At 41.8% G+C, this 24,995-nt stretch overlaps 1 protein-coding gene across 1 annotated transcript; it reads left to right on the plus strand.

Annotated features, from left to right (window-relative positions):
* The first annotated feature begins 15,848 nt into the window (after positions 1 to 15,848).
* Positions 15,849 to 24,352, plus strand: apcdd1l (adenomatosis polyposis coli down-regulated 1-like). Its single transcript, XM_077530668.1, has 4 exons — positions 15,849 to 16,149; positions 21,661 to 21,832; positions 22,012 to 22,531; positions 22,615 to 24,352. The coding sequence occupies exons 1-4, from the start codon at positions 16,095 to 16,097 to the stop codon at positions 23,398 to 23,400; spliced, it is 1,533 nt and encodes a 510-aa protein (XP_077386794.1). The 5' UTR covers positions 15,849 to 16,094; the 3' UTR covers positions 23,401 to 24,352.
* Positions 24,353 to 24,995: the final 643 nt, after the last annotated feature.

Genomic DNA, 24,995 nt, shown 5'->3' on the forward strand with positions numbered 1-24,995 from the left:
TAGAATGTTATTGGTCCACTTATGACATCGCAACAAGGCTATTGGTCCTTGTTTGACATACGCTACGTAAGCTCTCTTATTGGTCCAATTGTTTCATACTAAAATGCCTGTTGGAATCCTATTTGTGAATTTATATAGCTAATAATGAAAAAAATGCAATGCATTTTTTTTTAAATGTAATTTAGTTATCAATGAACTAATAAAATGTATCTATGTACTGTATGTATATTAGTGGTTAATTCCCTTAGTGTCTGGGTAGGACAAGTCACATGGTCACATAGTGAGAGGAAGGATCCATTTTGAACACGTGCTAATATGGTTAGCAAATCTGATTCCATGTCGTAAAGTGGTGAGCATCGATTTTCTTGTAGGTGGCCTCCCCCTTGTTAATACTTTACAATACTAATTTTACTTTACAATAATATGAATTGAAATACAACACAATTTTTTTGTGCACTTTTGTGATGTGATCCATATTGATCTGCTCTGCTGCTCAAGCAACCTTGAAAGCGCATTCCCTCCACCGTGACCCCCCAACCCACCTCCAAGTCAAATTCCACGGGGCTAAGCTACGTAGCCGCCGCCGCCGCGTTAGCTTGAGCCGCGTGCCTGACGGGGTCACACGGGGCCACACAAAGAGCCACTGTGGAGACCAAGAACGCCTTTCCTGCTCTGGACTGAAAACAAAATGGCTGTCAGTACACAGCAGACCTTCCACCAAGGCCAAACAAAATAGCACTAAACAATATTGTATGTTGGAAAAAAACATACAGTAAAACGGTACAAAATGTCGGACATAATATGAAATGAATTAAATTCCAACCAATCCAAAAAGTAGGCATCTTATTTTTTTTATTTTTTTTTATTTCTACAAGTGCGAATGAAGCCACACCGCAAAGAGGACGGAATAATCCAGAAGAGGAGTTACTACTGTACAGTATTTTCCTCCAAGCCCTTAAAGGGTCTTACAGGCTTGTATGAAATGTTTGGATTGGAAACCTAAATGAGTTTGCTTTTGCGAGAACTTGAGCCGCTATTTAAGGCCCGTCTGGAAGAAGACGACGATGAAGACGAAGGAGAAGATCTTGCGCTTGCCAGAACAGCGTGAGCTCATCACTGAATCAGCACAGTGCTCAGCTATCATAAACATTTCATTAGGCCCAAAACATTGTTGTGTTTGGAGACGGCCAGCTCCCATGTTCTCCTTTTCCGATTCTCACACATAACCTCGTTTTTTTTGTTTTTTTTAAATGCCTCCATCCCCCTGAGGCCTCTTCCTCCTCCTCCTCCTCCTCCTCAGGTCAGGGATGCAGCCCCTACCAGACGTGGATAAAAGTGTGTGGAGGAGTCAAAAAGTGAAACTCGGGGAAGGCGTCCTGGGTCAGCCAAGCACAGCAGATGTTCAGCTGTGGCTTTTTGGATATCAAAGTCTTTTCTTTTTTTTCTTTTTTTTCTTTTTTTGGTCTTTTACCTCCCTCTGCTTCTCACTCATTAAACGAGAGCACGCACGAGCAGAGCGTGTTGAGTTATGAAGCAGCTCTCAGGGGCGATTATGGCACAAAACGGTTTCATACCAGAATGTGGGCATGTGGTCAGATGTCAAATATCGTCAAGTGAGAGTTTACATTACAATCGTGGCTGTCGTCCTGAAGCCAGGAAATAAAACACGTTGGCCACATTCCTCATGGCGCCACTGTGGTATATATAAAAATAATAATAAAATGTAAAAAATATTAATAACAATTATAATTATAAAAAATAGTATAATAAAGCATAATAATTATATTACTTTGACTGTTATAATTATTATTTAATAATAGTAGTAAAAGTGGTATAATTATTATATTTTGAAAATATTAAAAACAAAAAAAAGAGAAAAAAAATAGAGAATGTTTTTTTTTTATTTAAAAAAATCGATGCTCAAAGAGGAAAAGTATTATAATTTACTATTATTATTTATAATAATGAATTATTATTAATTATAATTATTCATCAATCTATCCATTTTCTGAGTCGCTGTTCCTCACAAGGGTCGCGGGTAATTATAATTATATTATACTGGTATTATTATTATTAATTCTTATTGTTAATATAATAATAATAATAATAATAATAGTAGCAAAAGTAGTATAATTATACTTTTCCTCTTCGACCATATCCGATTTTTTTAAATTAAAAAAGATATTTTCTTTTCTCTCTATTTTTATTTTTTCATATATATTTTTTAAATTAGGAGAACTGAAATAGGAATAAGTTTATTCGTCTATTTTTAATCCCTTAGGGAGGTTTCAATTTACACTGATGTATTATGATGTGGATAATAATGTTAGTCAAATATCATCTTTCCAATAATATAGTATGATTTTATGTGCATTCTGATTAAAGTTGCATTTGTGGAATATGAATGAAGCAGCAAAATCCACCCGTTTTTAATCCATCGCAGGGGGCGGCCATTTTGACCCTTGCTGTCAACTGAGAATGACAGTGCCTTGAGGGCTCAGGTGACGAGTCTCGACCAATCATGGCTCACCTGTTTTCTGGGTTTGGCCATGTGACATATATAAGCTGAGCCCACAGGCACTGTGATATCATTGTCAGCACACATAGCGGCAAAATGGCCGCCCTCCTGATTCAAATTCCGCAAACGCAATATTAATTAGAATGGCGTGTTTAGACTAGTGGGGAGGCAACTTTTTTATTTTTTTTACTTGGCTTCCCCTCTAAATATGGTGGTTCTGAAGAGTTTTATTGGGACACATGCAAAAACAGCACAATGCAAATACGAGGTCAAATATTAATAAAAAAATTTAAAAAAAAATTACGGCAAATGCACTGCACGCAATGTCATGCTTCCAGCTCGCGTCTGTTCACACCTCCCGAAACGCTTGGAAACAAATTGTGTGGGGGGGGGAATTAAAGCTATTGGCCGCGTCGAGGGAAGATTCTGTGCGAAGATAAAGCGTCCAAAGAATCCACCCGCAGCAAAAGCGAAACGAATGGAAATGATTACGTGTGATTGAGAGGTTTGGCTGCTTCTTGTCTTTCTGTCTCAAACACCAGCTGGCACATTCCAGTGATGATAAAAGGCATTTCATTTGGCCTTCGGGATGCCAAGCAGAACGAACCACTTGCGATCCACATGAATATCAACGCTCACGAGCTGCATTACTCATTTTTTTTGTTTTTTAAAAAATCTTTGTTTTAAAGATTCCAATCCAGCACTGATTACATCTAATCAGCCGAGACCTGTCGTCTGCTCGGCTCCTGACCTTCTAGAACTTTCTCGCATTGTCCTTCCGCCGACTTCAACTCGGCACTTTCATCTGCCGTGCATCCCCACCAGACGGCGGACGGCACAGACGATGGAGGTCGGTGCCGCCAACAATTTGTCGGCTCCGGACACGACAAGACAAAAAGATGCTTGAGAGGGTTTTGTCTCATTTAGTGTCGTCCGCGTGTCTGTTCAAATTTGGTCGCTGTCAGACAAAATGTCTTGGACAAATTCTTCGTTGAAGGAGCACTGAAAGGGCCACTTCGGAGCAAAATGGCAGACTTCTTGTTTCTTTCTGAAGCCGCGGTTCACCCACACGCAATGACAAATACGCATTTATTTGAAAACCATCGTCTGTTTTGAATACAGGGAGTCCTCGAGTTACGTTCCGACGCTAGTGATGTCACTCGAATTTCGACTTAAGTCGAATTTCCCCATTAACGTCAATATTTACATCAAAATAATTTGCATAAAAAATATTTGAAATAAAATTATATCATATGTTTTGGCTGGACAAACATTGATAGAAGACGTAGCTTTCTTCTTGGGGGCCATGGTGTGGGAAAAAAAAAAAAAAAAAAAGAGGGCGAAAAAGTCAAAGATTTCTCCCACAGGTGCACAAGCGCTAGCACTAGCTAAGAGTGTCATGACTGGGTCATGCCAGGGTTAAGTTTGGGTCATGACCGTGAGGTCATGTGTCTGTTTTGAACTGATGTAATCGGCATCTAGTTTCAACTGGCTATGTGATGTCATGAGCTAATCTTTAAGAATCTTTAATCTCTTTTGTTCTGGTCAACAGCCAATCAGATAATACCATGTCAGTCCTGTTACCCACATGTCTAGCCACAGCCAATACAATCAATTCACTGTCCATTTAAGCCAAACCGAGAAGTGTTTGTTTGTCGGATTATTACCTCTGTTCCTCTGTGCATCTCCACAGCCCAAGGGGCCTTGGCGTCTCGTGATTATCGATGCATTCTCGTTTAGTCAAGTTTGTTCTACGCCTCTCGATGTTATGCGAATAAAGGGTTAAAATCTTATTTGTGTCTGCGTTTTTGGGATCCAACCTGAGAACGTAACACGTAACTGCAAAGCATTTACACTAGTGAAAGTCTTAACTTCTATTGGCAGCTTTTCTGTATGCAGCATAACAGGCAAATGCAACTTCACCCTGTTTGCTTTGAACTCTGGGTAACAATTTCCCCAAGTCTGCAGATATCAGAGCCCTACTGGCTTCATATTCAATCAGCGTTTCTTTAATGCATTCAGGACCCAAGCCATTTACCAGTAGCAACATTTTTTTTTTTACATCTACTTCCACCAAAATCGGACACCCAAATTGTTTCACACCAAATTTGTGAACTTATGTAACGTACAAGCCAGGTGCGAGTGCGCTACAACAGCGTGAAAATGGATCACAGAGAGCGCCTGACCTCGAAGAGCAAATCTGAACTCTGAAACGTGCGTGTGCGTGAGCGGCGAGGGCAGACACAGGGCAGAGGGGATTATGGGGGTGGAGGGGGGTTCCACCCTGGATAACACACAGGTGGCTCAGGATCTGACTCGGTCCTTGATTCCGGCTCCTCCCGACAACGCTCTACACACAAACACGCACAGGCGCACACATACACAAAAGCTTTTTTTTTTTTTTTTTTTTTTTTTATGGGGGATGCGGGGACGACGGAAATCTCCCAAATAACATTCCTCAGCCACGACGATTCATCCCGAGTTTGAAGTTTTGCCGTAAAAGTGCCAATCCGACTCTGCTGGTGCCCGTGGCGGGGGGCTTGACATTTACGGATGGTCTTTTTCACCAGCAGGGAACCCCCCCACCCCCACCCGACCCCTAACTTCGGGGGGGTGGGGGTACATGGTACAAAGTGCACATCCATCACGGCTCAGCGGCATGCATTCATTATGTTGGAGGAGGAGGTCAGGGATTAAGGAAGTGGGCCGGGGTCAAGATTCGGGTAGAGCCGGGCGAGGTTGGTTCAAGATGAGGAGATTTTTTATGGGATTTCACTTTTTTTTTTTTTTTAAAGGAGGCGGGACAGTCATGTTCTGGATAAGACTCCTTGGAAGGGGTCCAAATACGTCTGCATTATTAAAAGAGGATTTTGAGACGCAAGCTTTCAGTGGATTACGCCCAAAGGAATTTCAATCAACAAAAGCGACATACAGAAGCTCATAAATGAAACCGCTACACTACCGGAAAGGGGACGACACGGTGCCCAAGTGGTTAGCACACCTGCAACATGGTTTTTGAGGTTCGGGTTGGAATTTCAATTTTGGCCTCCCACATTCCCGGATCCGTACACTGATTGTCAAAAAAAGCAGAAGATAATTAAAAAACAATATGAATGTGGAAAACACGGTTTTCATATGTGCTGTTGTTTTGGTTAGCAACATTAGTTTTTCAATTTTTCAATTTCAATTTTGGCCTCCCACGTTCCCGGATCCATACACTGATTGACAAAAAAATCAGAAGATAATTTAAAAAAACAATATGATTGTAAAGAAAAATATATATATATATATATATATATATATATATATATATATATATATATATATATATATATATATATATATATATATATTATTTTTTTTTTCATAGGTGTTGCTGTATTGGTTAGCAACATTAGTTTTCCAATTTCAATTTTGGCCTCCCACGTTCCCGGATCCGTACACTGATTGACAAAAAAACAGAAGATAAGTAAAAAACAATATGAATGTGGAAAAAAACAAAAACAAAACGTTTTTTCATAGGTGCTGCTGTTTTGGTTAGCAACATTAGTTTACTTAACATCGTAGCATCTACGAACTGAGAAAATAACGACCTATTTTATTTGGATTAAATTTTCTGATGATGGAGGGAGGTGGTCGTTTCCATATCTCAATAATTGTTCAATTGATTAATTGTAAATAATAAAATGCTAATGAAGGCTAAGTTCGAGCCCGTTTTAGCCACGCCCCCCACCCCCCCACCCCCACCCAAATCAGGAGAACTTAAATGGTGATAAACAGTTGCAGATTGTGAAAAACAAGGCTTTATCTCCATATTTTCTATTAGCATTACATCATTTTCAGTTATGATGTTTTCAGCAGTTTTCTCCAAGCATGCGTAATGTATTTAGAAATAAATCTATGAATTCACTTTATAAGGTTGTTGAACTAAAAAGTACGAGTTTATTTGAGGAATGCTTGGATTCAAAAGCCGCATTTGAACTTTTTCAAGAATCCCCAATCTTGTTTGATGTTCGCTGTGGAAAACCCGCCTCGTCGTGCTTTCGTTGGTGAGCCCTCTATTTCAAGCCCACATTATCAAAATCAATCAAAAACATTCACGTGTGTATGTGTGTGCGTGCGATAATTTGAAGTTCAACAAGCTGGTGCCAACAAAATAAACGAGGGGGGATTTGGTTACCGGAGGAGGTCAGGTGAACAACGTGTCATTTACTCACGGGGAAGAATTCCGTTCAAAGTGCATCATCTCAACATGTAATTTAGATCCGAGATGATTTTTTTTTTTTTTGAAGTGTGCAAAAAGGCAGGAGCCGACATGTCGCTCACTAGCACCATCAACCCATCGCCGCCGCTCACTATACGGCAGCCATTTTCCAAAGAAGACAAGAGGGGCTGTGGGGCTCCTGAGGTAACCGGATCCCACAAGGGGAGCCATTCTCTTGAAGGATCACTAAATTTGTGTAATTTAATTCCCAGGGAACAACAGACAGACGGGCTAAATAATAGCTGGCGGGGGAACGTACAGTAGAGAAATCCTTTAGAGTCATAAATACGCAAAGGATTTGTAAGACTCCACAGATGGGGAATTACGGCGACGCTCCAGTGACTTCATAAATTAAAGCATCATAAAATGTTGGAAAAAGAACAACAGTGGACAGTGGGGGGGCTGTGAGTAGTTGTTGAATATTATCAAACATTTGTTGAACGTGCACAAAAACTCGAGTGTAAAAACCACGCCTGAAACGTGCTCGGCGTCCATGTTGAATCGGTGACAGAACGTGAGAAACGTGAGCGACATCATCAAATCGGGCCGGACGGGAATGTACTGTCATCCGTGGTAGACTGCAGGCGGAATCGTAGTAGTGCGCCTTTGAGCCTCCGGGACTCAACAGCCATTTCCCCTCACGGCCTGTCAAGGATAACGTGGTCGGACCGTGAGAAAAACTAGCAAGACTTGTATATAAAAGTTGGGGAACGCCAAAATCCCACATGACACCGCACTACGTTTCGGGCAAAGGAGGCCGCAGGGAACGTTAGTGTAAACATAGGCTAAGGCAGGGGTCTGCAACCTGCGGCCCTGGAGCCATATGTGGCTCTTTAGTCCCTCACCTGTGGCTCCCTGTGGATCTCTAAAAAAATAATAATAATAATTATTATTATTATTTACATTTGATATATTTTTTAGATATATTCTGAAAATGAATGACTTCGACAAAAAAAAAAAGAATAATTAAATATTCCAAAAACATCAGAGCCCAAATTTTTTAAGTTGCCAGAAAAAGAGAAAAAAAGGTAGATGAAAGTTCTAAAAATTACAAAAAAAATGTATAAAAGGGAAGAAAAAAAGGGGGGGAAATTACCATAAAATGTACATGAAATTGCCAAAAATGAATTGAATAAAAAAAAAAAAAGGCAGAAATCAAAATGTTTAAAAATTATCTATAAATGCAAAAACAAAAGAACAAATCCTGAACATTACCAGATAAAATGTACACAAAATTGCCCCCCCCCCCCCCCCCCCCAAAAAAAAAAAGGTCAGAATTTTGATTTAAGAAAAGTCAAGAGAAGAAAATGTTCAAAAAGCAACTAGAAAATGTCCTCGGAAAAGAAATTAAAAAAACATAAAAAAATGTCCACAAAATTGCCTAAAAAATGTCTGAAATTTATAGTAAAATAGGCAGAATTTTTCCCCCCTAAAATTTGCCACAACGTCCAAAAAAGGAAGAGAGGCAGAATATTAAGAAATTCCGAAAATCAACATAAAATGTCCACAAATTGGCCAAAAATGTCAGAAATTGATAGCAAAACAGGCAGAAAAAAATCCCGCCCAAAAAAAGCCATAAAGGCAGAAAATCTAAAAAAAATAATAATAATAATTATGAAAAACGAAGCATTAATAATAAGAATAATGATGAGAAGAAACAGAAAGAAAATGAATCTCTGAATGAGTATTGGATGCTGCATATTTTTCTGTTTTGGTGCAGCTCTAATTAGCTCTTGGACCATCACTCAGTACATTAGACAAACACTAACACACTGTTTCCCGTATCACAATGTTGAAATGTTTTGCGGCTTCCAGACAGACTTTTTTTTGTTTTTTATTTGGCCTAAAATTGCTCTTTTGACAGGAAAGGTTGCTGACTCCTGGTCGAAGATTTGTAAAAGACTTGTGAATGTGAGTCTCTATGTGCTTAAGACCAGTTCTGGGGGGAGTTTATCCTAATTCTCACTCCAAGTCAGCTGTGATCGGCTCCACTAAAACCTCAACTAAAATAGCGCATGGGACATTTGATGGTGAGCGTGAGGCGTCACATCTGGTCGCAGGAACTTGAGGGTTGCGGCTATGTGCGGAGGGGAGGGGGGGGGGGGGGGGGGGGGGGGGCGGCGGCGATCGGGCTCTCAGGGTGAGAGGCGGAGGCCCCTTTATTGACATAGCTGCCATCTTGGCTCTTCTTTGCATCTCGCCAATAACTCCAATCGCCCCCCGTCCTCCTCCAAGCCCCCCGCCAACATTCACTGCCGCTCGAGCCAAATGATGAATCTCCCGCTTTCAAGGGAACACTTGAGCAAACACACACCGAGATACACGCACTGCTCGCCATTTGCATCCATCTGCCGCCACCCTGCTTTCATGTTCTTACAAATGACTTTACTCATCGTCCCGCCTTCCTAAATGAGGGCCCCTGTCATGCGAAGAAGTCATGTTGCGGATTTACGAGCGAGCGACGGATCCCGCCAAGTGGCCCCGCGTGGCTGGTGATTTCACGCGCCGCGCTCCAACACGTGTTTCGATAACTCCGGCCTTGCCGATTTATTCCCAGAAACAGGCCTTCTCCCTTTACGCCAGATCAGACGCCGTGTCGTAAATCAAACGCACCTCCAGCATTTCAACCGGGTCAGCTACCATTGTGTCTCATATCCTCCGCTTTATTGTCGCGCTGGTTCCAAAATATGTTGAGGGGGATTTTCTTTTTTTTTTTTTAAGACTCATGACTTGTCACGTTCTAGCAAGGGATCTTGCCTCTCGGCCTTCTGGTCCCACCAGTGGAGATTAGTTCAAACAGCAAAGTGAGAGTTGATGCCCGGGACGCAAAGACCCTCACGGTGGTCTGCTGGGAAGCTTCACGCGGATTCCTTCTGCTCTCAAGAAAAAAAAAAAAAAAACAACAGGAACGTTTGATGATAGGAAAATTTTTTATCTTATCACGTACGTTTGAGATATGTTCCACAAGAGAATAGCTGTTATTTTGCTTTTCGGTATAATTTTTGTTGAGTTATATCTGGCAGCTGTTTTTAACTAATTTTTGGGTGTGGAATTCAAAACTGGTCTCAGTTTTCGAGTAATAGGATCCCAGTTTTGTTTGGTTGGTTTATGTATGCCAATGTAAGGTTGAATAGCACTGGGTATGCTATCAATTCTAATTTCCTCAATCAATTCAATTCCGATTAACAAGATTTCAGTTTGATTCGATTTATTTATTTTTTTATTTTTTTAACCAATTCTATTCACTTCAATCCTGATTCATTATGGCACATCAACTCTTAAAATGTCAAATACATGATAAAAAACTCCACAAATATTAACTCATTTGCTCCCAAAAACGTATAAATACGTTCTATTTTAAATATTACCATGCTCCCAAAGACATATTTATACGTTATGTTATTTTTATGCTAGAGTATAAAGAAGGCTTTGCTGCAGCCTCTGAACTGAAGAGAATGCTTGAAGCAATGAGTTATTACAAAAACGGACAGTAAAGTATAAGAGACCAACCGGGGCCATGTTTTTGCCCACTGTTTTAAACAGATTTGTGAATAATGATGAAACTTAGCTATATTCAAATGCTAATTGTTGCAAAACAATTTTATGAATCGATATCGGGCTTGCAAAGGAAAATGGATTTGATATGGATTATTTGATTTATTTATTTTTTTGTTTAAACCCAGCCCTATTTGAAAACTAAAAAATAACCAACATAAAGAAATCAAACTTTTGTCCATGGTTACGAGGTTAAGAGAAAAGCCAGTACTAATCGTCTTAATTGCTAATATGCTCGTTTTCTGTTTGCAGATGTTGATAGTACTTGACCAATTGGGAGCGGCACACACCTCTCACCACACTCTCAACTGAAATTAGCTCGTCTTACTACAGTCTTTCTACAGCTACAGAATTTTCCTTTTATGGAGGCTAAGATGTGGAGAGAGAAAAAATACTGCAATTTTGGAATCAGCATGCCAATTTAGTTTTAATCTGCATAAAAATGTAACTTTTTTTTTAAAATTGTTCAATGCACTTACTTTTTAGTCAGTGCTCTGCCTGACAGATTTCTACCTCCTGCCACGGATCTCTTCAACCTGCCACAACATGTTTTTCTCTAAAGTAAAGGCAGTAACAGAGAATAAGCACAGCAGGTTTTGTGCACACAGAAGAGAGAAAAAAACACCAGCAAATCCCTGCAGAGGGACTTTCTTATCGCACAAACACAAAAAAATGTCAGAACAAATAGCTGGCGTGACTTTTAAAGTGGCACTTTTGCGCCGTATCAAAAGAGATTCACCGAGTCAACAAACAAAACCTGCTAGGGAACCGTTTCCAAGTTTGCAAAACATCCCTCCATACATTTTCTAAAGCGCTTGACGGACAAGGAGGGTAAACCATTTTTCAACATACGTGGCTGTGATCAGAAGTAACCAATCACATTCCAAACTTAAACGGGAGGCGGCACATAAATCTGATGAACCCCAAATAAAGTTCAGCTGTTCTAAACGGGATGGATGCGGGTCATTTCGGATTCATCAAAGAGCTCAATCGAGTGCGATATAACCGTCTATCTCATCAGCACATCGAGGGGGAAGCAGATCCAAAACACGACACGTCAGACCTCACCTGCTCGCAAAACAAAACCGACCGCCCCCGAACGCGCCTATCGCCCAACTCGGTTCCGGTTGACCGACGGGCCGACCCAACTCTGCATTGTGGGCCTTCGTCCAAAAAAACGGATCACGAGGAGACGTTTCCTGCCTTTTGCAGATAAGAGGGCGTCGATGTGAATATGTCGTGATTAAAGCGCCGCCGCCTATTTGCAGCTGGCGTGTGTTGCGTTTATCTTAGTGTGCGTGGCAAAGATAGCTTCGCAGAAGGAACCAGCAAAGGTGGCAGGAGAAACATGAATGAATCCATTATAAAGGTTTGTGTTTGCATTGTTTTGCGTATGCGTTTATATGTAGGTTTTTGTGTACATTGACGTTTTTATCCCAGCACGTGGACTTGTCGGAAAATGAGCCCAAGTAAACACGAGCCGCACACACACTTAGGCCACCGTAGTCGTTGGCCGCGCTAAGGTATTAGTTACAGGTCGGGGGGGATTTATTTGATTATAAAATAGCGCGGGCTGTGGGCTGTATGCTTTCCCTGTGCCAGCTATTTATGTGCCAACCCGGTTAGGTGTGTGCGCGCGCATTCCAGAGAGGACCCAGAGTGGATCAAAGTAGCTGACACCCCAGGCAGTGTCCTCCTGAGGGAGCCCAATGTCAGATCTGGGATCAGAGATCAGTGGCGTCCTGTCCAACCCCCACCAACGACCCCCCCACCCCTCCCACCCCCCTCTCTCTGTGGGGCCCGTCACAGCCAGTTAGAGCTCAGCCAGCGCCGCTGTTCAACAATCAGATTAGTGCCAGCCCCAAAATAATGGCCCTGACGAGACAACTGTGAGATATTGTTGCTTATTTTCAACATTTAAGGTGGGATGGGGGAGGTTAACGTAAAAGAGAGAGGGGCTCAAGGTCTAGCCTCAAACCTCCCTGCACCCCAACTTTGCCAAGGTCTGAACAATACACTCCAAACACATGAACTATTAACTAATTTGCTCCCAAAAACGTATAAATACGTTCTATGTTAAATATCACCATGCTCCCAAAGACGTATTCATATGTTTTTATTTTTATTTTTACTTTTTATGCGCATGCATACAGAAGGCTTTGATGCAGCCATTAAACTGAAGAGAATGGTAATGACAATGGTAGTTATTACAAAAAGAGCCAGTAGGTGGCAGCAGAGTATAAGAGATCAACCAGGGCCATGTTGCAACAAAGCTGTTTTCCCCGCAGTTTTAAAGAGATTTGTGAATAATGATGAAACTCATATTCTAATGCTAATTGCTGCAAAACGGAAACAGATAGAAATATACTTTTTTTGTGATGAAAGAAGAGACTCTAATCCTTCTTTGGTAGGTTCCATGTTTTCCATGTTGGGAGCGAAGGGGGTCGTTTCAGTGAAAATGGCTGCGAGCGAATGACTTAAGGATGCCCAGAGCGCAACAAATTCAACTTAGACATGACATGGCTGTTTGTTGCAAAGGAAGTGTAAAAAACAAAAAACATGATGAAAAGTGTTTTTTGTTTTTGTTTTTTTTAATAATGCCAAAACTGTTTGGCAGCGCGAATGCAGCTGGACTGAAATCATAACAACATGCATAACCAATAACTCCAAATTCACCGGAGAGATAATTTTTGAACCCCCACAAGCACCCACCCCCTTTTCAAAGAAATATGTCACTGTTGATATAAAAAATCTGTAAGCATCTACTTTTCCCATATTCCCATTAATCACTGTTATGCTCACACGTGCCTTGTTGTAAATACGAGCATACTTGTGGACTGTGGTGTTTACTCGAGTTGCTTATAGAAAATTCCATGTTTGAGGGATGATTCGGTACAGAAGTAACACATGTGGCCAGCATGTAAACAACACAGAAGAAGAAACAGCAGGACAGATGACAGGTCACATTAAAAAAAAAAAAAAAAAAAACGATTCATCAAGTTGTTTACACGTATGTAATAATCCCAAAAACTCCTGCTGTCCTATGAAAAGCACGTACCTCTAATCGTTCTTGTTTTCGATCCCAAACATGGCAAGACCGCTGTGTGATGTTTCAATTGGTTTTATGCTATGTGATGTCATGAGCTCTGCGATGTCAATCTTCAATCCTTTACTTAGTCACAACCAATCAGATCGATTCACTGTCTGCAGTAGCTGTCTGAGAAGTGTGCGTGTTTGTCGGATTATTACCACTGTCTCTCCGTGCAACTCTCTTTCGTTATCATCTAGTCAAGTTCCATGCGTCTCAATGTGAATAATGTCTGCGCTTTGGGATCCAACTTTCAGCACATGACATGCTTTTATTACATCTCCAGATGGATTACTTGAATACACCTATAATTTTTACTCTACAGCACTTTGTATCCAGTGATGGTTGCTTCTAAAGCGCTCTCTAGACAGTAAATAAAGTTGAGTCGAGTGTGAGGTGATCAGGGAAAACATGGCAAAGAATATTTTTAGTGCTGCAAACGTGCTGTATTAAAAATAAAAACGGGACACAAGTTGCCCGTAATACAGCTCGTGTTGTGCGCCGTACAGCGGAGGCCCTTAAGGTCAATTGACAAGGTGCCAACGCATGCGGTCAGCCCACCCGCCGTAGATGTGCTGCCAAGTCTCACTGCTTTTGAAGGCCTTCCTCACCTCCACGGCGGCGGTCGGCAGAGTCAACACAATCGGCGTGACTGAGGCGTTTATGTGGCGCTCTAATAAGGTGCCATATGTTGTGTGTGCGTGTGTGGCCATTGTGATCTTCAACTCTAATTTTTGAAAATTTTTTAAATATCAATGCTGATCATGCCAAAGTTTAATTTCATTACAGACTACATAGTATGCCAAAACAAAATGTATTTTCATGTTGTATTGACGTTACTATCCTATAGGTGGAAAACGGTAAAGATGGCCGTGTCTCAAATTTCTGCCTCCGCGGAGGTTAATGGCCGACCAATTACATCGCCAGCCACATGAAGACATCGCACGAAAACAAACTGAACAGCAATATCTTGTTCCAGAACTTCCCCGACGCGCCCAGCGAGCCGCAGACCTCACCGTCAACACTTTTCTCTGCTGCGAGGGCGCTCCAATGTAAACTGCGGATTGCGGAGGAACTGGGACATCTGGACATGTCCAAGCCCACAACGCCTACTCTGCATCTGAACACGTTTTGTGTGATTTTGTTTTTTAACTGGATTGACTTGGTAAAATTGACTTGGTAAAATTGACTTTTCCATGTTGTTGTTTTTCTTTTTCTTTTTTTTAAACAAGGGACAAACCATACTTGTTGATTTTAGAATAGACCCCACACGCTTGGAAACGTGATTTCTCCAGGTCAGTAGATCATATACATTAAAAATAAACACCAAAAATTGAAATAGATAACAATAAAACATTAAAAATGCAAAAAAAAAAAAAATATATATATATATATATATATATATATATATATATATATATATATATATATATATATATATATATATATATATATATATATATATATATATATATATATATATATATAAAGAATAGCTACATAAGTCAAGAAAATGCAAAACCGCACAATTACAAAAATTTAAATATACAAGGGAAAAAAACACAAATACAGACAAAAATTTTAAAAACAGACAAAAAAAAAACAAACTAAAAACAGAACTAATTGACCACAAATATATAAAAAAATATTAAAAATAAGAACTAATATCCCCAAACTTGCCGAAAATGCATCCCAAATCTCAAAATGATTAAGATAATTAATTAATTATTTTATTATGAATTATTTTAGCTAGTGCCCTGTGATTGGCTGGCAACCAGTCCAGGGTGTACCCCGCCTACTGTCCAAAGCCAGCTGAGATAGGCTCCAGCACCCCCCGCGACCCTTGTGAGGAATAAGCGGTCAAGAAAATGGATGGATGGATGGATGGATGGATGAATTTTAGGTAGGTAATAGAGATTTGTAAAATTCATAAAAAAAATATAAAGTATTCAATTATATGCATATAATACTGATAATAATAATACTGATACTGAAGCGCATATCCAACTGGCTATTGCCAAGTTAGGCGGGAATGGGCTTCCATAGAAAAGGGAGTACCGGTATATTTATTTATTTAAAAAAAAAAAAAAAAACTGCTACAATTCTTGATCCTAGGGTGTTGTTTTTGTTTTTGTTTTTTTTAAAAAAGCATGTCACAGACATTAGGACATCTGGGAATGGTTTGACATAGCGACTAAAAAGATACATCATCTCCTTTAACAGTGGAAGTTTTAGCACCTAAACGCTCCCTTGAGCTTTGCATTTAGGAACTTGAAGTCACACACACACACTGAAAGCTCCTCTATCTGCTTTGCTCTCTCACTTGTGTCTCTCTCAACCTCGGATGCACACATGCGCCCTCCTCCCACCCTCGCATTATACTCCTCCTCAAACACAAACACACGCATCGAGTGGAAGGCAGCCACTGTGTGCTGCACACTCACAAGGAGAGCGCACCAGTGTGGAGATGCTGCAAGGCCACTGACAAGTTTGCCACCAGAGCATGGAAGCCAACAGGTGGACATAAAAGAAGCGGCGCGCGTAGGATTACTTGATGCGTGTTCGTGTCATGGTGACAGCTCACATGATTGTCTGCTGCTGACAGGAGATTCTCGAGTTCTGGGATCTAAAAAAAATAATAATAATTTGCACGTTGAAAGGCAGCGATCATGTCAAAGGGACGCTCGGCACACGCGCTCGGTGGGGTCTGCTTGATTTGGCAAGGTGAGTGCAATGGGGATTGGGAGTCGAGGGGTTAACATGACCAGTGTTTTATAAATTAAATTTTAGTGAGACAAGCACATTATTTAAATTGGATAAGCTCACGGCAAACCACCAAACAAAAGTCACAAAAAATGAAGTGAAATAATGATCCCCCCCCCCCCCAAGATTAACAAATGTACTTATTGTGAAATCTGCACTGGTTATGAGCACAAAATATGATTCTGTTTGTCTGAATAGCAACAGGTGGAAGCGGGTTAATTATACATTCTGCCATCTAGTGGAAGAGTAGCTAATTGCTGCTTATAAAAAAAAAAAAACATTTATAATTGTCTAGATAACTATAGTGCAGGGTTCACCAATTCCGGTCCTCAATCTCCAGAGTCCTGCAGGTTTTAGATGTTTCCGCCCACTAGCGCAAGTGATTCATATAATCAGCTCATCAGCATGCCTGATAACAATCCTGATCTTTAGTATCAGGTGTGTTGGTAGGCGGAAACATCTAAAACCTGCAGGACTCCAGACCTCGAGAACCAGGAATTGGTGAACCCTGCTATCGTGTAACCTCTCAGGCAGAGGTGCCCGAGTCCGGTCCTCGAGAGCCCCTATCCGGCTTGTTTTCCATGGCTCTCTCCTTCAAGGCAGCTCAATCCAATGATCAGCTCATCAGCTCAAGCTTTGCAGAAGAATAAGACCCTGATCATGAATCAGGTCTGAGTGGAGAGAAACATGGAAAACACTCGAGGACCGGACTTGCAAATTACAATGCCAAAACAACTACAGTAAATTTCTTTTTAATTCATTACGTTTTACATTACCCTTAAAAATAGATGCTTTACGATGCTTTGTTATTTAAAAATAGCCATTCAGTAAGGGAAAAAAAAACACAAATGTGGCAGAGACAATCCGTAACTTCTGCTAGCAAGCTAGGCTAAACTTAGCTCCGCCCCAATATACAAACATACTCTCTCAGTTGAGGTGTAAAACTCCAACATACTTCCTCGACAAGTCGACAACAATTTATATTTTCTGATCAGGCAGTGCCATTTTGTTGGATCTTAGTGTATTACAGAAAGAACACAAAAATGACTAAAGGTGAGTTGTTAAACGAATAGCTTGGATATACGAAGTTTTGCAACTAGCTATAGTATTATTTGTTTATGGCGGAGAATGAAGAATATATACCTGAATATTGATATATTTTCTGTCTACATGTTTCAATGGACCATTTGTGGTCAAATCGCTGTCGCTTATAGGATTAATACAACAACATCAATGCTAGTTTTGTTAGCAATCTATCTCGTTTTGCATTGTATGTTAGCATTAAGATTGCGGATTTTGTCAGATAAGCTACTGCTGTAGTGAAGTGGAATGCCACCATCTAGTGCTCGTTAAAACAATTCTTGCTAGCACTTCGGAGAGGAAAAAAAAAAAGTGCTTGATCTTGAAAAACTTGGAAGTTGGGTGACACGTAAGCCAAGGAACAACCCCCAAAATGTCAATCGAAGTGTTGTTTTTTTACAGGTACATTATCATTTTTAGACAGAGTCAGACAATGTCCTAGTGTTGCTATCATGCGCATGTAAGTGCGTAAAGAAAGAAATAAAGGCTCCTGAAGCGTGTCCGTTCCCCAAACTTGGCAAGGATTATGTCACACACCACCACTCGTTAATCACAAGGAAGCGATTAAGCAATTTGTCAGTATTCAAACGTCTGCCATCCAACCAAAACACAAGCCGGCACTGGTGAATGGTGGGTCTGTGTCTTCAAAGATGAAGAGGAGGAGGAGGAAGAGGAGGCTTCTTCTTCTTCTTCTTCTCCGGCAGCTGCCTTCAAACAATGGCGGCTTCGGAGCAGGCGAGCGTGGCCCTGGAACTAATGTTACTATTATGTTAATGGTTGGAATAACAAGAGGCGGACATTACGGAGCCCATGCCCCCCCCATGGGTCGCTGAACATCAGGGCTGGTTATGGGTGATGGCTCAGAGGCGGATAGGAGGAGATGTCCGCCCAGGTGCAATCATCAGATCCCCCCCCCCACCGCACACTAGAAAGACCGCCCCCGCTCAGCCCCCACGATGAGTGTTTTCTTTCGAATCGCGAAGAAGACAAGCGAGGTCGAGCTGCTGAACCTCCGCAGATGCTCAGAAAAGAGGAAAGGATGGTAAACATTTAGAAATGGAGTTAGACAACTTGTTAAAGAACCAAAATAAAATCCTCAAGGAACATTTCTTTCTTTTGTTTGTTTTTAGCCGTACTAGAATAAAGTGTAATTGCACATCCACTACAGTAGGTGGAAATGGTGCTTCGCGTCAAAGTGCAGTGTATTATGTCCTCTGCAGAGGTACATTTATTTTCTAGATAAAGGCTATTTAAAGTTTGAGACTAGTGTTTCTTCTGCCAAACTATTTTGAATTGTGAGAATTCTGGATTATTTGACAACCTACGAATGTGAATTTCATGACGACAAACCCTATTCGAGGCTTTTAGAACGCATTTGTCCTTTGAAGCCTGGTGGCCACGTGCAAACAGGAGCCAGAGTTTGACATCCAGCGGGCAAAGCCGCGCAGAGCTCTCGTGTAAGCAAACCAGAGCTTGGGATGAAACGCTCAAAGTGTGATGAAAAGACAACAGCGGCCGTCCGCTCGCCCTCCCCGCGGACGCACATGACCCAAGTTAGAATAACAACGCCGAGCTGCGGCGCTTTGAAAAGATCAACTTGACCTCGGCCTGACTTACACAAATGAGAAGGGAGGGACAATGGACACCATTTGTATTACAAGTCCTTTGTGTCTACCTCGCGTTGCATTTACGAGCGGTTTATTTACACAATCAAAGCCATTGTTGCATTTCGACAACTGCAAGTTTGATGGAAGGGGTTTTCTTTGTTGTTCCTTTTTTAACATGATGCCTTTGTTTACTATAAACAGGCTTTGAGTTGATTTTTCTGAAGGTGTATGTGGCCGTTTCAACTCTGACCAAGACCGTTCACCGAAGCTAAGCTAATGTTAGCTGCTGAGGATTAATGAATAAGTCAGTGATGTTATAACCTATCTTCTAATGGTTTAGCTTTGAGAGTGAGCTTGTCAAATGAACATAATAGAGCTAACCTGAACAATTTAGAGAGCTACTTAAAAAAAATAAATAAATAGTCCTTGTTTGTACAGTAAGTACTCGTACAAGAAGATGTTGTAGGGAAAGGGCAACGTAGTACACAGCAAGTCATGCATCACCACAGATTATGGCTCAGAGTCAAGATAGTCAAGATAGGAGATAACGTAGTGAACAAAGCCCCCCAAAGACGTTCACTCCACTGCAGGGGGATCACGAGATAATTGTGACAAATAGCAAGACAAGCAATGACGACAAATGTGCTTCTTTTGTTTCTTTTGGACTGAGCGCTGTGAGAAACAACTCAGCAGACACCACTTGTACCTTTTCAAGATAGACAACACAAAAAAATATAGCTATCAACTATTTTTTTCCTCAAAAATCATACAACTTTATTCTCCCAAGATAATTCTGCTGTCATTTATTTTCTCTTTAGTGCAGTCTTGACGTCGATCATAACAAAACCGATACACGCAGACGCAGCTGTCTCGTTTTCTTCAACAAAGACGGCACCTGTATCACATGCTAGCGGTTGACCTCTGAACCGCAGCAGGAAGGAGTTATTTATAGACTAGTCGTCAGCGAGGGGAGCTGATTGCTGAATGAAACACGGATGACAAGGAGGTGCACATGAAGAGGAGACTGTCGTGGAAATGCAAATCAAGTCAAACGCTGTTCGACTGGCTGAGTAGGAACTGAACCGGAAAAAGTTGCCTTGATCTCCTCCAAATGGAGTCGCGGGTCGCATGTTGCGCATTACGGCGTCGTCTCATTTGTGGTTGACCGAGGCTCTTTTTGTAGAGTAATACTTAAAATCTCTCAATGAGCAATTTTGTTTTACTAAGCTCTTTGCTTTTTACGAGTTCCTTTCTTTCTTGTCCTGTTGTAAATGCAACCATATGCAGCACCAGATTAAGATCCAAGAGAGGGAATGACACATGACCTCGGGAAACACTCCATACAACTTCATGTTTTTGGCACAAATAACACACTTAAATTTAGCCCCACATGACGACGCGGCACTTTTGTTTTTGGCACTTCTGTAACCACTTGGACAACATTTAGCACGCAGTTACAGACGATGGTGAACAAACAGACCTGCTGGATGACTTTTAAATATATTTATTTTGATTTCGTAACCATTGCAGATCCGCTTCCATTACACAACTGTCATAAGAATATAATGGTAACAAACGTATGCCAATCACCAAGTACCAACTGGTCCTTGCACTATGCACCAAGACTTCCACAAAATTAGATGCAAATTGGACAGCTTAGCATATTTTTGCTCACCCATAAAGATGCAAACAGCAATAAAGGCAACAAAAACGGCAAGTCATTGTAAGGTGTTCAAATGAACAGAAAAGCTTTTTTTTACATTAGACCATGACCCCAACTCGTCATAAAGAAATAAGTTCAGTAGTTTTTTGTTCCCACTAAATTGCGCATCAAAGACAAAATCTATGCAAGCAGAGCGGCTAAAGAAGCAATAAGTAAAAAAAAATCGACACGAGTCCAATAAGTTTTAAACAAAAATCTATGCTGCAGTTGGAATTTTCCACAAAAGTGTTGTGCATCATTCCTCAACGAAAAAATGCGAGTCTACATCATAAATGTTCCAATATTCCTTAAACCCGCGAGAGAGTAAAAAGATCTGCTGCTCATCCAAAGACTTAACAGTTGACACCTCGTCAGCTCAATGCGGGTCAGAGTGCATGCGAAGCCACGCGGGAGGAACTGTGGGCATAAAGCTGTCACGATATGATGACCCCCGGAATTGGGATCCTCAGAAAGAGCTAGGCGAGACGATAACAACAATAAAAAAATCACATATTTGCACGTGGAGAACAAGCGGTCGGTGTGTGAGAACACGCCGCCAAGACTCGGCGGTTTCCTCTTGTTGCAAAACCACAAAGACGCGATCAGAAAATCCTTTTGTCTCCATCTCGGCTGAAACTTGATCTTTGCTTAGGGTCTCAAGACGCACCTTTGAGCACGCAGACGCCGAGAATGCATTTATGCAGCGAGATAAAGCAGATGTGCACAAGTCAAACAAATTCACAGTATCCGACGATCGCCGCTTTCATCGGGAACGACGACTGTCGCGGTGTTTGCGGAGGCGGGAGGGAAACGTGACGTGAGCTTTCAGCTATTGTCAACCAGATGCTTTTCATTCTACCTCTCTCGCTTTTCGTCACCTGGATGACAAAGAGTTGTGCATCGTAATGATGTTAACATGCACACTTCAAGTGAACCGAAAAAGCAGGGACTGTGATTTGCAGCTGTAAGGTCGATTGAAGTAAATGGGCCATCATCATCTTGCAACTACTCCAAACTCACGATACGGAAAGTAAGCTCATGGGTTCATGATATGAAATAATATCCGCCATTTCTACTTCTTAGTTGTATTGATGGCTGCGACGAGGAGTAAAGTCTGGGAGGTGCCCACAACTTCCTCCAACTTCAGCGAAAGCCTGCAATGGCAGCCCCACTGCCACTACCGCCACCATCAGGACAGGGTGACAATCACAGCAGAAATACCGCCAAGGCTGGATGGCACCTGGCTGTCAACGAGGTAAACTTTTGTCAAACACAGTGAAACCTTAGAAGGCAAACAATTCAGGAGGTTCTTGATTTATCACAGTCTGTTCTTTTAATAAATTTTACAACTCAGTTCCTTAAGCGAATCATTGAACTAAACAATCAAGAGGCTCAAAATATCTCCACTGATAACTTCTACCCTGCTATTCTCAGATGTGAAGTTCGTCCAGGTCCAGAGTTCCTCACCCGTTCCTACACCTTCCACCCCAGTCGTCACTTCCAGGCGCTGCAGCACTACTATGCTGACAGCGGCTGCGAGAATCCCGCCTACTCCCTGGCGATCCGAGGCAGGCTCCGTCTTCGCCAGGCCTCCTGGATCACCCGCGGAGCCACCGAAGCCGACCATCACCTCAGTGGGGTGGCCATCGTGGTCCACAGCTTAGCGGCCAAGCAGAAGCTGACCTCCAGGCTGCCCCCATCCTGCGTGGGTCCGAGCCTGGCTCGGCTGGTTCCTGGGAGGCCGCTGGACCTTTACAATACCCGGGCAGGAAGAGGGTGCCTGGAGGCTATGGGCTTTACCATGATGGAGCTCGATTTAGTTAGGGTGGAGACGCAGCATCACGGCCATGGGGAGAAAATCCAGGAGCTCTTCTTGGGGGACATACACACTGACTGGACCCAAAGAACTCACTACAGACCGACAGGGTACCAGCAGCCTCTGCAGAGTGCCATGGTGAGTTTTAGTTCCAATTATAAATGTTTTATGTCTTGCATCCAGTACCGCTATGCTAATTATTCTCCCATTAATCCTTTCAGCATCACATCCATCCCTGCCTGGTGTGTGCCCTGGTGTACCGCTCCACAGAACAACGACCCCCAGTTATACCCCGCCAAACCCAAACCCAAACCCAAACCCCTATTTCCTTGTCCGGACTCTGGGTAAGCCAGCAGTGTGAAACCCGTCCCACAGTTCTGTTCCTCACCAGAGAGTTCCACTTCGATCCTGATCAACAAGCGTGGGAGGGGATCTACCGCCACTACTCTGACCCCCTCTGCTCCCAGAACACCTTCACCCTGAGAGCTTCGGGTCACTACGCTCAGGGAAACCCTTCAGTCAAAGTACCGGGAGCCACAGAGTTTGTCTTTAAGGTGACTGAAGTGAGGGTGACAGCTGAAGACGAGTCCACAGCAAAGTTGTTGAACAGGACAAAGCCTGGGAAGTGCGGGCAGGCCGGAGAGTGGAAGGTCGGAGAGGAGCAGGGCCTGAGCGCCACGCACGGGTGCACAGTGCTTGGCATTAAGCTACCGCATAAAGAGTACGAGCTTTTCAAGGTTGAGCTGGACCACAGGAGACACCCGCTGCTGTATGTTGGCGAGAGACCGACGGATGGTTCCAGCCCAGACCGTCCGATGAGGAGGGCCACTTCCTTTCAGGCCCCCTTAAAGCTATGCAGCGGCACAGAGACGCAGCCACCCAGTCGCTATGGTTCAGGGTTCAAAAGCAAACAAGTCCAGGTGGATACCAATGGGACTGGGAGGGTAACACAGATCCTCTTGGTGGTCTTTGGATCTGCCCTGTGCAGCTGGAATTTGGTATTTTAGAGACCTGGTATTTTGATGGGCATGGTTCTCCCTCATTATAAGACATTCAGGGGAGCCAAATGGACAGTATAGTGGTACCTTGACTTAGAACTTATGAGATTCTGAAGTAATGAGCCGTGGAGCTTGGTTAATTATTTTTTTTCTTTTTTGTGTTGTGTGCCAAAATTTGAGTTCTGAGATTCAGATATGCCGTTGCTCAAGTGAAGTTAAATAATTGGAGCAATTTAGGCGTGGGCAAGGACAGTCACAAATTGTGTTAATTTAAATTAATGGCATTTCAATTCATTTCAATGTGGAAAAGTAATTTAATACACTATCAAATTGAGCTGTGAGCTTGATCGTGGAATAAATTATACTTGTAAGTCATGGTACCACTGTATACATATTTTTAACAAAATATTTTTTTACGCACTCCCTATGTTGGACTTCCAATGGTGCCTTTAGATTCTCCAAGGATCCTAAGCTACAGTTCCAGTTCTACTTAAAACTAATCTGCACATAAACCAGCGATACCATCATTTCAGTATGAAAGAACCATTGATTCTACCCTCATATTTCGTGGAAAATGTTTTCACGTAAGACCATCATGACAAATCAAGATGACTGTTGAAATGAGGATCAACAGAGCGCTCCTTTTGAGCCAGGATGCAGTAGAACTAATGCACTTTGTACAGACTATTGTTTATACTGGAAGGAAAAGCGGCCAGCAAGTAGACATTTTATAATCAGTTCTAACAGCTACCGTCCTCACGGGTCCAAGTCGACTTAGTGGCATAAGATGTTGCTCTTCTTTTCAAAAGCCTTTAAGCTTTAAGTGTAAACGCGTCCAATGACTATTTATTTTATCACCATATATGTTTTTTGAATGACTTTTGTAAGATTTTTTTTTCTTTTTTTAGTAAGCACTACCAGAAATCATTTATTTTTGCATTAAAAGCAGCTTTTTCCATAACTTGTGTCTTCATCACTCTTTACTTTTTGGAGCTAAATGCTACTTCCATGAGATTCTGACGAATTAATACAGAGTCTGAGGTATAGGACAGACTTCTGTTCCTGCAGTGGCGATTCAACCAATAATTTGAACATGCCATGTCTATCACTAACCTGCGCTAACGTACGATCCATCCAAGTCATAACAACAGTTATGCATGACTGCGTATTCTTTTGCCAATGTGCAAACCAGTTCAACATTCACATTTGTAATGTTTTTAAATCAGGATCACAGCAAACCAGTGAAGTGCTGTATTATGTGAAATACGTTATGTCGACGTTTAACAACCTATGACCCGATACCCGAAATAGAGAAAGTTAAAGTGATATTGCATGATATCGCATTGCGTGTTCCAGTCTGATTTCTACCCCACCAAGTCAACAAATACTCAACAAGCCAAAATAAATGTCAACAGTGTGAATATTATACACACAGAACAGTCCAACATTGGATGTAAAGCGACTTTGCTGGGGCAGGAGCTGTGAAGTCAACAGAGTCAACATATTTTTATGTGTTATGACTGAAGCAAGTGAAGCATTATGATTCATGGAACCATGTTGCCCACTTGGAAAACACCTGTCTCCATACAATAATTCCAGGCTTT

This window comes from Festucalex cinctus, chromosome 8 (assembly GCF_051991245.1).
Source record: "Festucalex cinctus isolate MCC-2025b chromosome 8, RoL_Fcin_1.0, whole genome shotgun sequence".
Classification (NCBI taxonomy): domain Eukaryota; kingdom Metazoa; phylum Chordata; class Actinopteri; order Syngnathiformes; family Syngnathidae; genus Festucalex; species Festucalex cinctus.

What these genes read in the sequence shown, in the direction of transcription:
- apcdd1l (XM_077530668.1), top strand. Translation starts at nt 16,095, where the DNA reads ATGTCAAAGGGACGCTCGGCACACGCGCTCGGTGGGGTCTGCTTGATT. An exon ending in GGCACCTGGCTGTCAACGAG is followed by an intron (nt 21,833 to 22,011) that starts GTAAACTTTTGT and finishes TGCTATTCTCAG; the next exon opens with ATGTGAAGTTCGTCCAGGTC. An exon ending in AGCCTCTGCAGAGTGCCATG is followed by an intron (nt 22,532 to 22,614) that starts GTGAGTTTTAGT and finishes TAATCCTTTCAG; the next exon opens with CATCACATCCATCCCTGCCT.